At 49.2% G+C, this 14,513-nt stretch overlaps 1 protein-coding gene and 1 long non-coding RNA gene across 2 annotated transcripts in view; one reads left to right on the top strand and one right to left on the bottom strand.

The window, feature by feature from the left end:
• The window catches only part of LOC126532357 (uridine phosphorylase 1-like), a 90,237-nt gene extending 86,839 nt beyond the window's left edge, over positions 1–3,398 (top strand). Inside the window, exon 8 of the mRNA XM_055071550.2 lies at positions 827–3,398. Coding sequence (XP_054927525.2) covers positions 827–960 — 134 coding nt within the window. The 3' untranslated portion in view covers positions 961–3,398. The remainder of the gene's footprint in view (positions 1–826) is intronic.
• Positions 3,399–10,438: 7,040 nt separating this feature from the next.
• Positions 10,439–14,236, bottom strand: LOC140218648 (uncharacterized). Its single transcript, XR_011894867.1, has 2 exons — positions 13,475–14,236; positions 10,439–13,413 (listed from the first exon to the last, which is right to left on the bottom strand). It is a non-coding gene; the product is annotated as an uncharacterized lncRNA (long non-coding RNA).
• Between the last annotated feature and the right edge of the window lie 277 nt (positions 14,237–14,513).

The raw sequence follows: 14,513 nt of genomic DNA on the forward strand, positions 1-14,513 counted from the left end.
CACAGCTATTCTCTGGGCAACCGATGCAGTTTGTCCCTGTCTTGCAGGAGCATCTAAAACCCTCCAGAAAAGGTCCCCAAAGGCTTTTTTTTTAATGCTTGCACAATGGTCTGTTCTATGCTTTTCACGCAGCTAAACAGTTTCCTTGAAGGACAAACAAGGCTGCCAATCACAAACTCGCATTCAATCACAAGCATTGCTTCACGGGGTAGTGAGTCTTGCAAAGTCATTGTATCCCTTTTGCACTTCATGCAGGAGGTCACGTTCATCATTTTATGTGATTTTAAGTGATTGCCATATCCATAGGCAACGCCGGCACCAGCTTTCCGCGGGCAGCTACTACGTAGCTCATGTCTTTGCGAACTACGACTCTTCAATATTTCTCCATTCCTGCCTCGTAAAAAACAATCTGTGATCGCTGTCCATTTAGTATTCAAGAGCTGCCGATCTCCACTGTTGAGGCAACCGCAAAGACAGGCTCTTCTCCACCAACTTTTTAATATTCAAACAGCTGATTTGCACGGGCAGCGGTTGCTTTTGTACGGTGCCCTCTGCAGCATCGCTCTGAGTTGCCCCTGCATTTGTTGCGACACTTGCTCTCTTTTTCTGAGAGTTTCTCCGTTTACGATTTGAGCATAAGTACTGCGGGAGATTGGGAAATATGGGATGAACTGCACCACTCCTGAGTGATCATACTCCGTGTTCGATTAAATTTCTATCACTTTTCCGTTGATTATAAGCTTATGCGACTTCACAATGCCTCCTTCTTGGAAGTGGGTGTATGTATGACACTTTCTATGTTGCCCCCAACACTTTGTCTGCGCAGGGTATCGCTCTCTCCCACTTTGCAAGGAGACGCGGATCGGTCGGTGGAGAGAAGTGCCTCTTCTCCGTGTTGCGCCCGTACCCGCTGGTACATTCTGGCACGAAACACGTTGGTATTTGGTTGCCCAGTCCTAACGCATTGTAACGAAGATAAATCACACGCACAACCTACCTTCTGACAGCGAAAAATAAAAATAAAAAATCTGGCGTTCAAGAGCGGTAGCTCACGCTACTTGCATACTTGCAGGTCCCAAGGGCAACATGAACGCCCACATCGACCACACCATACCATACACCGAAAGCTGCTTAAGCGCAAGTTACACACTACTAACGATAATGCACACACACAGGAAAAATCAGGACCACTCTACAAGAAAACGCGATGCAAATGCTCACGGATACTGCAGCGATGGCAGCGTTGCTGCAGGGCAGCGTGGCTAGCGTAGCGCAAACTTCGACCGCAGCGCCATTTCAGTGCCTAGGCGCAAAACGCGCCCGCTTTGGGAGGAGCAGTTTGCCAGGTTTGGCTATATATGGTCAAATTGAGATACATAAAAAAATTTTTGGCGTCGACTTGGGCGAATTGGCTACGTGGCTATATTTAGGCTACTGAAAATCTGCGACTTGGCTTTGGGCTACGAGTGGCGCCGCAATCCACGCTCTAGAAGTGGCTCTCACCTAGCAGAAAAAAATCTCGAAGGCTATATTCTAGCTGGCTGAGCCGGCAGCGCAGCTGTGCGCGTGCGTGGAATGTCCTCCGGCTCTCCCCGCACTCTGCGCCGTTGTCTGAGCCGGTGGTTCTGATCTTGGATGCAATTAAAGCCGGCCTCGGCAACTCCACCACTTCGGTGGCAGTGGGGTGCCTCGATGTCAGCGCCGCCTGCCACAAAGAAGCGCGGCATTGCACCCTTCCAGTACACAGTAGTGGCATCGAAGCGCCGTGTATACTCTTAAAATAGTTGCACTGTTTGGGCTGTATACTTGCCTCACAACAATAATCGTTGTCTGTCTTGCCCGCATTTCCTTTCTTTAAGGATACGAGCCCGATACTTCCAAGTCACGAACGGCATGCCAGAGCATTCTCGACAGGAAAGTAGCGAGCGCAGCATTTTTGAGAACGGAAAGGCGAAAGACAGATGAGGGTTATTGTCGTGAGGTAAACATACACCCCAAAAGGTGCAACTGTTTTTAGAGCCTAGATAATTAGCGCCATCCATCAGGCATGCGGGAAAGCAAATCCGCTACTTTCCCACCCCTACTCGCATCTCCGCTCCCCTCGCCCTCTCTCGTAGCCCCCTCATCTTCGACTTTGTCCTAGCGCGGAGGAAACAGTGGAAGATGATGGTGGAAAAGGACGGTGGTATTTTGGCGTACCGTTACGAAAAAAACGCTGCTGGTGAGCCTCTCTTTCCAAACCTGTCGAAATCGGTTCTAACGCTCTTGTCGCAAAAAATCTGTTGTCGGCGTCGGACGTCGCTTGGCAAAATATCATTCCAAACCACAACTATGCAGGCCCTCCGCGTGGCGCAGAGGCATTACTGAACTAATTGAATTGGTCACAGTAAAATAAGTCAGAAAAATCGTAAAGTACGGCCTAAGCACACTTTACAGACATGCTAGCGTAGGAGTTTAATTTAGGTATACCAGAAAACATAATTGTGTTACGCGAAAACTGAAACACAAACCCCTTTTCCGACCAGAGCGGCCCACTCGGTTCCTTAGAACAACACCGTCGCACGCGCATGCGCAAGAAAGCTGCGATTGCCAGGAAGCGTGACAAGTAGTCAGTTATCTTCGATGTCTATCGAAACGTCCTCCAAATTGTTGCACGCCTTTGCGCTTGCCTGTGTCGAACGCTGCTGTAGCCCGGTCGAACGTTGTCTAGTCTCCGTGACTAAGAGCGATCACAGAAACAGACTGGCAACACGAACATTAGAAATGAACTTGCACGTATGGATGCTGCGAAAAATTCGAGGCACATGAGCGCTTCCTTGCCAGATTTACCACTGGCGTGATGTACGATTTCCCAGAAAGGAAACTGTAGCTTCCACCGTGGTTCGAAAATAAGCACCGGGAGCTCATGGGACTACCCTAGGCTACCATAGGCGCATGATACTGAACATTACTTTGCGTTCATGACAGCTAAAAACAGAGTTAGTAGTTATTATTATTGTATATAACTAAAAATAATAATTGAGTACTGTCTGTGATGTAATAAAGCACTGCAGTGTGATAGGCTTGAGACAAAGCTTATTGGTTAAATTTGTGCTTACTACGGGGTCTCTAGCGGAGAATTGTGCCCTCACGACGGCAGCCACGCGGAGTAGGAGTACTACATAGTTGTTTCCTCGGCAGCGCCGTGGTCAGTTTTGTTTTCGCCCTCTGCAGCGAATCTGGGCCAACCGGAAAGTGTTCTGTGTGCACGCAGCATGTATAGTTGTTATTGATGTCAAGGTTCGACCGTCACGGACATTTCGTTACGACGGGTTGCGCAAAAGAGATTGCCGTAGACGAATGCGAAAATACATATCCAAATAGAACTGCAAATAAAAAATTGTGATATTTGGCTGCCATTTTTTTCTATTTTTGTGTTTGGCTACATTTCGGTTACAATTTCTCTAGCTTTGGGCTGCGCTGCCTCGTCCGACCTGGCAACACTGGCGCCGCCCACCTAGTCATTGCGAGCTTGGCCATGGATGAAAGCGAGACCGGGCCGTCTTCTCTGAGCGTTGCGCGGGAGCGGGAGGCTTTGAGCCGTCGTCGCCAAGCGGCGTCTGACCACCCCGCGGATAACGCCCGGCGAACTGCTTCACTGGAGAGGGTCCGGAATTCAACAGGAGTCGCACCGTCGAGACCAATGTAGCCACAGCCTTCACACCCTGTCCGTTTGTTCTTCGACGCTGCGCATGTTCGCGGCGTCTCTTTGCATGTCTAGCACTTGAGCTGTTCCTGTGGCACAACAGGCGTCGCACCGTCGAACGATATATACGGTATAATGATTACAGCTAAATCAAACGTTAACAAAGTGAAACTATACTTAACCAAGCTAAACCAGGCCCGGCCTCTACTACGGCCCCTATGACTTTACCGGGAAAATCAGTGGTTTTTTTGTTTTTCTTTAAGGTAGAGCGCCGTAAAGTGGGACAAAGTTTCCTCTTCGAGCTTCTCAAGCCAGCCACGCCGCATGTTAAGACGCTGGGTGAGCTGCTCGCCATACTGCGCTCGCATTTCAACGCACCACCGTCCACACTAATGGAGCGTTTCCGCTCCAACAACCGGAGCCGCCGGGAAGGAGACACCCTCGGGCAGTTCGTTGCTACGCTACGAGGGTTAACGAGTGCCTGCGCCTTCGGGGACCAACTGGACAACTGCTCCAGGACCGTCTCGCCTGCGGCATCGACAACCCCGCCATGCAGACGCGACTCCTGGAGCTTCCCGACCACTCGCTAGACGACGTCGTGAAGGCAGCGCGGGCAATGGCTTGCACCAAGGGCGCCGGCGAGATTGCCCGTGCGACTGGCTCACCGTCGGCGGAAGCGGCGGTCAACAAGTTGGCGATAAAGGGCAGTACCTGCACTCACTGTGGTGGTGCCCACTCCCCTTCACAGTGCCAGTTCTCTCAAGCACAATGCTTCACGTGCGGGAAAACTGGGCACCTGGCACGGGTATGCCGAAGGGAGATGACGAACAGCAAACAGCAGCAGTATCCTGGTTCAAACCCAGGTACCACACTAGCCCGCGGCCAGGGTAGCCGTCGCAAGGGTACGCGGCGGGGGCGTGCGGCAGCAGGCTCAAGTTCTTCCGCGGCCAGGCTCCACGTCGTGGCCGAGGACCCGCCTGGCACACGTGGTACACAGGCCTTGTACTGTCGTCTGTGCCGCCGTACATGCTGACCGTCGAAATCTGCGGGCACCCCATTTCCATGCAGCTGGACGCAGGGGCAAGCGTGTCTGTCATGGCCGGGAAACGGTTCAAGCGTACCTTCCCGGCGTGTCCGTCGAGGCTTTGGGCGTGATGCTGCGCAGCTACTCCGTTCAGCTCTCCCAGGTCCAGGGTCAGGCACAGGTCAGAGTTCGCTTTGGCGACAGGGAGGCAACCCTTCCCTTTTACTTAATCAAGGGGTCGTCGCCGACGCTGCTGGGCCGAAACTGGATTCATGCACTGGGTGTTTGTCTGCCAGAGTACCAGGAAGCCAGCCTACATGCGGTGAAAGACGTCCCTGTTCGATGAAAGACGACCGAGTTCAAGTCGCTGTTCCAGCCAGGGGTGGGCGCATTCGCCGGCACAACGGCTGGCATCTATGTACCTGAGGGAGCCTGGCCTCGTTTTTTCAACCCTCGCTCACTGCCGTTCACCCTGAATGACGGGGTCACCCAGGAGCTGCAACGGTTACAGCGAGAGGACATCCTGGTGCCCGTCAAGACGTCCGAATAGGCCGCTCCCATCGTACCAGTCCTCAAGCGAGACGGCAGTGTCAGGATCCGCAGGGATTTCAAGGTTACCTATCAACCCCGTCGCTACCGTCGAGAAGTACCCGTTGCCCCGGATTGAAGATCTCTGGTCAGTGTTGTCCGGTGGACAGAAGTTCACCAAGCTCGACCTCAGAGATGCTACCAGCAGCTGGTGCTCCAAGATGCCTCCCGGAAGTATGTCACAATATCGACAACTTTGGGGGCTCTTCCAGTACACGCGCTTACCCTTTGGCGTGGCCTCAGCCCCAGCTATATTTCAGGAGGAGATGGACAACCTCTTCAGGGGCATGAGGAACGTGGCGGTGTACTTGGACGACATCCTGGTTACTGGCAGCGACGACGGGGACCACCTGCAGAACCTGCACAATGTCCTGGCAAGGCTGCAGGACGCCGATCTCAAGCTCAAGCTGGAAAAGTGTGTTTTCCTGCCCTCCAGTGTTGAGTACTTGGGGCATTTCATTCCTCAGGCTGGCTTAGCCCCGGCTCCCCGCAATGTTGATGCTGTGCTCAAGGCGCCTAAGCTCCAGAACAAGAAGGAGCGTCACAGCTACCTCGGCCTCATCAACTTCTACAGGAGTTTCCTGCCAAACCTGTCGGAGCAGCTACAGCCACTCCATCTTCTGCTTCGACATGGTCAGCAATGGGTCTGGACGAAGCAAGTAGCTAATCACCAAGGCTCCAGTGCTGGTACACTTCGATCCTGCCAAGCCTGTCGCCCTGACCGTAGATGCGTCGCCGTACGGCGTGGGAGCCGTCCTGGCACACCGGGACAAGGATGGCCAGGAACACCCTGTATCGTTTGCTTCTTGTCGGCTTCATGCTGCTGAGCAACGCTACAGCCAGCTGGACAAGGAAGGCTTGGCCCTCATGTTCGGTGTCGAACGCTTCCACCAGAAGCTGTGGGGCCGGAGGTTCGAGGTGGTCACGGACCACAAGCCGCTGTTGGGGCTGCTGGGGCCTGACAAGGCATTTCCTGTGCAGGCATCACCTCGAGTGGTGCGCTGGGCCTTGAGGCTGGCAGCTTACAGTTACCAGCTGGTTTACCGTCCGGGAAAGGACCAGGGAGCTGCTGATGCCCTGAGCCGCCTGCGCCTGCCAGAGGTGCCTGATGCTGTTCCAGAACCTGCTGAAGTGTTCATGCTGGAGCACGCGTACCCGGAGGTGCTCTCCAGGGGCCGTATTCTGTAGCGGTTCCTTTGGGAACCGGTTCCTTTGGGCTGTTGCCATTGGTCGGCGTTTCGTTGTCGTCATCCCTGGTGGGCGGGACGACAAATTTTGATGACGTCACACAGGTTGCCAATCTTCTGGAAAGGAACCGGTTCCCTGCTAGGAGAGGAACCGCGGAGAAGTGGTTCTCTCGAGGGTCGCGCGCGGGGGCGAGCATGATGTCGAGGGTTGCTAGGGCAACCGTGGCTGCCGGCTAACCTCGCGCCAGCTGACGAGCCGGCACCTAGACGAGACGAGACAGAGACGGCAATGGCGGCTCCTTTGGTTGTGTTGCTGGCGAGTGCCGAAAGACAACGACGCGACGAGAGGCAACGACGCGACGCGTTCGGCATGGCCGAAGAAGAGTTTCGGAGGCATTTTAGGCTCTCCAAAGACATAGTGTGACGTCTTTGCGATGAGCTGGAAGGACATCTCGGACCTCAAAGATTTCGTGGTGTCGACGCTACGATGAAAGTGCTGTGCGCGCTGCGGTTTTTTGCCACCGGGAGCTTTCAACGTGCGTCGGGAATGAAGAAGCGATTGCACTGTCGCAGCCTTGGTCAGCCGGATCATTACAGCCGTCGCCAAGGCCATTACGGGTGTGGGCAAAGAAAAAGGGTGGGTTAGATTCTCATCCACGGCGCAGAAAGCCGCCGTCAAGGAAGGCTTTCTTAGCCGTGGAAAAATTCCAGGATTTCTAGGATGTGTGGACGGGAGTCTGATAGCCATCGTTCGCCCTAAGAAGCTCGGCCCCGGCGAAACGGAATCGTACTGGAGCCGTAAAGGGTATTACGCCCTCAACTGCATGGTCGTGAGTATTGTTCATTGACAAATATTTTCGATATGTGATTGCGCGAGTGCACGTTGTAAAAAACTTCGTTTCGTTATTTTTCATCAATTGCCGGTAATACTTGCGTTCCTATGAGAGAAAGTAGCGTTTGTGTTGTATGTGTAATGACGACTTTGATCTTTGCATAGAACACGGCCGCATTTTTTCAGTGCTCTCCAATCACAGTTGAATAGCCTTTTCGATGCTACAATGTAAACACATTACGCGCGATTTAAACCGGAATAGACGCCGTAGCAGTGAAGGCAGTCTTCGTCTGCGAGCGATCCTAACAGAAGACGAGCCCTTGTGATTCTTATTCGACGTAAAACTAAAGCATTGTGGCCAACAGACTGTAAACGTGAAAAGGAGCATCCCATCAATGAAAATGGTGTGAGGGAGAATGAGAATATGTGGACACCCATTTGCTCTAGCTGTTAATACGGCACATGCTGTTTCCGCATTCTTTCGCTTGTAATAGGCACTTTGCCTGAAAAAAAAAAAAACACAGGTGGCACTCTTTAGCAGAATCTTATACAATATGGACGGAAGAAACCAAAGGAATTATTTTGCACATTGTGTTGTGACCGCACGCCATACATGAGCATGTGTACACATGCCAACATTGCATTTGCAGGTTAAGATGACATTGTTATCATGCTGATCATTAGTTCAACTGCCTACTGCGTGTGTTGATATCTCTTTTTCTGTAATTGTGTTCGCTGACTGAACAGTAACTGATTGGCAAGTAGTGTTGTAAGCAAAAGGTTGTGCCAGATATTTGTTGTAGTGGCACTGACACCTTCTCTTTGCTTTCCCTTATGAGGTGTGCGACGCGAAGCTGTATATCCTGGCAATTGACCCACGGTTTCCGGGATCGTGCCATGATTCTTTCGTCTGGAGGTATTCTGCATTTCGCCGCCGCCTCACTCGTGGCCTGTTACTTCATGGAGAAGTCTTGCTTGGTAAGTGCACCTAAAGTAGCAGTGCTTCTTCCACATGTAAAAAATTCACAGACAAATAGTTTTGCATCCTAGCAAGCTTTAAGAAAGCGTGATTTGCTAGAAATGTGTTGTGAATGCAGCAGTACCTAATGAACCTGCAGTGACTATCGAGAGAAACAAGTCTCTCTTAAAAGGCAGATATTTGTACCAGCATGTATACAACAGCTAACATGTTATGCTGTTTATTGATTAATTTCAATACACTGAATGCCACGTGGAGCGTTACAGGCAGGAGTGGAATTCTACAGAACACGTCAAAATGGCAGTTTTCAAGTATGGTGGAAAAGGGTTGGTGACAATGGACTCGGGGACCTGGTCCCTGTCCTTGGAACAAAGGAATAAGCGTGTGCGTGAAACTTTCGGCATCGACGTTAGTGATCGGTGTAGTATATATTGTAGAATGGTGCAAGTTGCGCTATTTTTCTTTGTGTCTTAATGTGTGCGATTTTTTTTGTTGCAGCGACATGTGGTGCTGGAGTGATTAGAAAGGATCAAATGGGTAGCTCGATTTTGGGTACCTTCTTGAGAAGAGGTACGAAAGGTAGAGCAAGGATCCCAGATACTGGCAGCATATTCGAGAGTAGACCTTAGAAGTGTTTTATAAAATAACACTTCTGAAGAGAGAAGAGCTAATAAGTTTTAGCGGAGGATGTACATTTAGGGAGGGGCAAATGGGATGAACGGAGCAGAAAACCACGAGTATGAAATAAATATTACATGTCCAACTTAACCTGAGAATGAGATTTGCAGCCAAGACAACAGGTGAAATTGGGCTTTTCTTTAAAATGAGTCAAACTTTCTTTACAACTTTCCGGGAAGGTAAATGTTTGATAGATATTGCAACAATAAATCCAAGACCCGCTCCTGTTGTAAAAGGGCCCTGGCGTAGACTGTGTTCTTGCATTGTGCCTTAATGTATCCATTTCGTTCACTGACATGCAACACTTTACAGGGGACTCTGGGTACCCGCTAGAGCCATGGATCATGACTCCTGTGCCTGGTCACCCAAATCGCCTCACAGCAGAGGGGCGCTATAATGAGGCACACGCATCAATGCGAAATGCCGTTGAGCGGTGCATAGGAGTCGTCAAGAGCCGCTTCCGATGCCTGCAGAGGTATCGGGTGCTCCACTACTCGCCTCAGAAAGCAGCCACTATTGTTGCAGCTTGTGCAGCGCTGCATAACCTCTGCCTTGCAGCAGGCGTGCCTCTGCCAGACGACCCAGATGACGACGGTGCACATGACGACAGCGCACAGGGGCCAGCCCAGGCACAAGTGCCACTTCAAGTACAGGTGCCACCGCAAGCGCACCCTGTACACCCTTCTCGAGCTTTGTTTCAAAGAGGCCGTGCGGTGCGCGAATCCATAGTTGGTGTGTTTCGGCTGCCCAGAAATTTGCGCATTGCCTACCTGCAAAGTGTGCGCCGGCGCTCTCGCTGGCAAATGAGGCGGAGACATGTGCTGGTGTAACATGTTTTATTTTTCTTTTCATGAAGTAAATAGGCCGTGCACTTCAACATAACACATTGCGTGTGCTCACATGTGGCTAATCCTAGTATGCTGCATACTGCGGTAGTGAAAAGCACATGATTTGTCTATGTTGAGCATGACAGATACACATGCAGTGACAAATAACCATGTGCCATTATGTTACTGCTTTGCTCTGTTCACTGTGCTTCTGAATATTGTCTCGCCAGGGAACTTTCTTTAAATAAAAGTTATTTCCAAGGTGAATGGCAACCAATCTTGCATTGTTGAATATTGCTTTGTGATGCCTATTTTACTGTGCAGTATGCATTGTTCCAAAGCTGAAGATGTCTGTTCATGTGTGACACGCAAGCACAGCACAAGTTACACAGCAACTGAAATGTCGTTCAGAGCAATCTGTATAGCACATATTCAAACGTATAGCTACAAACGAGACATGCCAAGCACTTTTTGGAGCAGGATTTCTTTAAATAGCAGACACTCATGCTTACTACTGCTTTGTTTAAACTCAAGAGTTGCTTCAACATTGCATTTCTTGCACACATGATTTCACATAATGCTCGTAATTGCTGCTTAACAAGGTGCAACAATATAAACAAAATCATGACAATGAAACATTTCTTTATTTATTCATTTTATTCATTGGGTACCTGCTTCGCCATTCAGGCATTACAGCAGGGAGGGTACAACTCATATAAATGAACACTCAGAATTACACTCATAAAGCATGGAAGAAATCATCATTTGAACAAATACAGACAGTGTCAGGTGGTAGAGTATTCCAGTCTCTTATAGTACGAACATAGAAAGAGTAGCGGAAAGCGTCGCTTTTAACCCTCTATTGCATGGCGTCCCATATTTGGCACATACCGGTTACCATTCTTTTTCGCGTGTGTGAGATTCCCAGTTGAGAATGTGATACCGTCAGAGTAAATCTCGTAGTTATGCGCACTTATTATGGGCAAGTGCTGCCATCTCTTGAGTGTTACGCAAAACAGAGGTGAAGTAGATTTTGGGATGCGACGTGAAACTCGCAGGGGGCAAACACGAGCAATCTTTTTTTTTTCTCTGAAAAGTTCGACCGCAGAAACGTAGAAAAATTATTTTGGCATATTTTTTGGCCTCACCAATTCAAGGCAGTTACTAGTTTTCTCAATTTTGCCTGCAACTACAGCAGAGAAACCGAAATCGGTGTGTGCCATATTTGGCACAGTATGAACTTGAAATACAAAATATGGTAACGTGCTGCCATCTGTTCAATAGCCCGAAGCTGCAGGTCACTCTATCACAAGATGTAATTTTGATGATCGGTACGGTGAGGGCGAATTGTCTACCAAACAGCCGCCTGAAAAGTGAAAAGGAACTGAAATGTAAAGGAAGTGGTGCTTCAGAGGCACACACAAGCGCGATAGATGCCGTAGAGTTATCGTGTGTGCGTTGATACGACAACCGCGCCGTGACATTTCTGTCGAGCTTTGTTGGGAGAGATCCAGTCCAAAAGACTCAGCGCTGGTTTACCTCCACCAAGGTGTTTCGCGAAATTGATTGCCCCAGCGTAGTAAAGGTCCATAACAGGCACATGGGTGGTGTCGACCTGCTGGACTCTCTGTTTGGACTTTACTGCATACATATCAGATGTCGAAGAAATGGCACTATCGAATTTTTACGCCTATGCTAGACTTATCGGTACTAACAGCATGGGTATTGTACAGGAGGGTGCAGGAGCAGCTTAGGAGGAGACAAGTACTACCGCTGGCTCAATTAAAAGCAGAAATTGCAGAATTCCTTACCTCGCATAACAAGTGCCTACCCAACTAGCGACCAGGAAGGACTTCTAGTCAGGACATCGAATTCCATGTTCAAGTCAAAAAAGCACAGGGACCAGCGGCCACAATGCCACCCAAAGACGACCGATCTGACCAAGTCAGCCACTGGCCAGAATTTGACGAGAAGAAACAAAGATGTAAGCGGCCACCTTGCACAAACAAGTCGTTGGTAAGATAGAGGAAGTGAAACATTCATCTGTGCCTGAACGCAGCAAACAACTGTTTCATTTCATTCCCCACATCACATTAAAAGGCCACCGTCCGTGAAGCTTTGTTTTCCGCCCATGGCAGCAAGAGCGCTCAGCCATCTTCATGGTGTGCCATATTTGGCACAAAGCTTTATCTTTATTATTACAGTCATGTTTGTTCATTCAATCAATAATGAAAGCTGAAAAAATGACTTTCATAATTCATGCAATAGAGGGTCAAAAGGAATCTCACATATTTTTAATTTGTGATCTCGCCTTTTAGAAACATATGTGGGCGGCTGAAAATACAATTACCTGGCTATCCCCGTATTAGAGTGGTATATGGTATGAAGAAATTTTAATCTGAGATTTCGGCGACGGTGTTCAAGAAGATGCCAATTTAATGCTTTTTTGCTTTCTGTCATGCTAAGCATCCTGTCATAATTGCCAAGGACAAACCGAACTGCCCTGTTCTGCACTTTTTCTAGTTTATCTACAAGTTCTGTAGCATATGGATCCCAGCAAACACACGCATACTCCAGTGTACTGCGCACATGTGTGAAATACAGTTGCTCCCTAAGTTTCTGTGGCAAGCTACTAAAGTTACGTTTCAAAAAATCTAATGCTCCGACAGCCTTGTTCCTAACATGAGTAACGTGTGTGTTCCACCTTAGATCAGCAGAAAAAAATACATCTAAGTATTTATATTCTGACACTTGTTCAAGAGTAGCATTATTTATAGTGTTACGATTGCTGTCGTATGAGCTCTTCCAGGTAAAGGTGACGTGGACACTCTTTTTCTCATTCAGTGACATTTTCCATTTTTCACACCATATGGCAATCAAATCCAAATCGTGTTGTAGTGCTTGTTGGTCAGATTCGCTGTTGATGACCCTATATACTATACATTCATCTGCAAACATTGTAAATATTTATTTATTTATTTATTTACATGTACCTTACAGGCCTTCGAGAAGGTATAGTGTAAATGGGGAAATACGGTAACATGTTAGTATGGAATCGGGAAAGAAATAAACATCAGCATAATGAAAGGAGTACGCACAGAACATGGAAAATTATTACATTAGCAAATACAATATGTAGAGCAATAACAATAAATGGTAAACAACAACATAATAGCATAATAACATTGTAAACATTTTTGCATGTTATACAGTAGTAAGTATTGTAAAGAAATTGGGATCACTGAAATTCTTTAACTTGTAGAAAAAATGCAAGGAAATTACAAAAGACATGACGTGTTTAGACGGTTGAAACGGCATATTGATCGTTTAGCAGATTGCGAAATGCAGTGTGTTTATATTGGCATGCAATGGTATATGGTAGTGCGTTCCATAAACGGACCGCACGGGGCAAAGTTGAAAAATTAAAAGCGTGTGTGTTGCCATAAATCGCGACAGCGCGTCGACTTGGCGTTGACCTATTGAAACCCATGCGCTGATGTTCACCTCTTCGTCGGGCTCGAAGAACGGCGGGCAGACTCCGATGGCGCTCGCCCTTCCAACTAGGGAGAGGACGCGCCCTCGCGGTCCGGGCAGGCTGCCTCCTCCGGTTCCTCTGTGATTAACACGTTTGTTAGAATATGGTGCGCAAAAGCTCCGTCAACGAGTGTGCTTACCTGCTTTCGGCGTGCAAGGCGGCTGCATCACGGCGGGCGTTATACACATCTTTCTTCCACACGCCGCGCCATCGGGCTGCAGTTTTCACTGCCGGGCCCTCAGCATTCAGCAAGGCAGTCACTGGCTGCCAGAGCTCCTCCTTGCGCGCCGCAGTCAGCTGTTGACCCAGCACACACGACGCCTTCGCAAGGTAGGGGTGCTCTTCAACAAATGACACGAGTATATCGCGCGGCCTCGCTCAAACATGAGGACCCAGTTTCGGAATCGGCGCGCAAAACTGGCAAGTCCAAATCGTAAACAAAGCGAGGCAACTTGTTTGCATAACGTATGGCACACCACCTAGCGACTAAATAAGAAAACAACACAAATAAAATTACAACTCCCAGTAGCGGTCTGCGCCGCAAGCTCACATTTATTACTGAAAATATATTTGCAAGTGTTCTATACAAACCAATGTTTTTTTATCAAACCAGCAACATCCTTCAATTGCTATACCGTCCCCTAAGTACAAACAAAAATGATGACGTGATCTTCCGGCAGACCGCCGCTCGTTGATTGGTTCCCCTCACGCCGCCCCGTTCCACTCTTTCTCCGAGTGACGTAATCCAGACGTAACAGCCAAAGGGAACCGGTTCCCAAAGGAACCGCTACAGAATACGGCCCCAGATCTGCGGTATCGCAAGCGACCAGCCGGGACCCAGTCCTGTCTCAGATGGTCAAGGCGGTGTCCTGTGGGGAGGAATAGGTTCAGCAGGCCTATAGCCATAAGGCCACTGAGTTGAGCTTGCAGCAGGGCTGCCTACTGTGGGGTTCCAGGGTGGTGATCCCACAGTCTCCGGTCCAGGGTTCTGCAGTTGCTGACCGCGGGTCATCCATGTGTAGAAAAGACTAAGATGGTGGCCCGGTCCCATGTTTGGTGGCCTGGCCTGGAACAGGACATCGCTCACATGGTGCAGAGCTGCCAAATCTGCCAGGAGAATCAGCGGGCCTCACGTCATGTGGAAATACCCCCCTGGCCGTTCCCACAGAGACCCTGAT

This window comes from Dermacentor andersoni, chromosome 5, assembly GCF_023375885.2.
Source record: "Dermacentor andersoni chromosome 5, qqDerAnde1_hic_scaffold, whole genome shotgun sequence".
In the NCBI taxonomy this organism is placed as follows: domain Eukaryota; kingdom Metazoa; phylum Arthropoda; class Arachnida; order Ixodida; family Ixodidae; genus Dermacentor; species Dermacentor andersoni.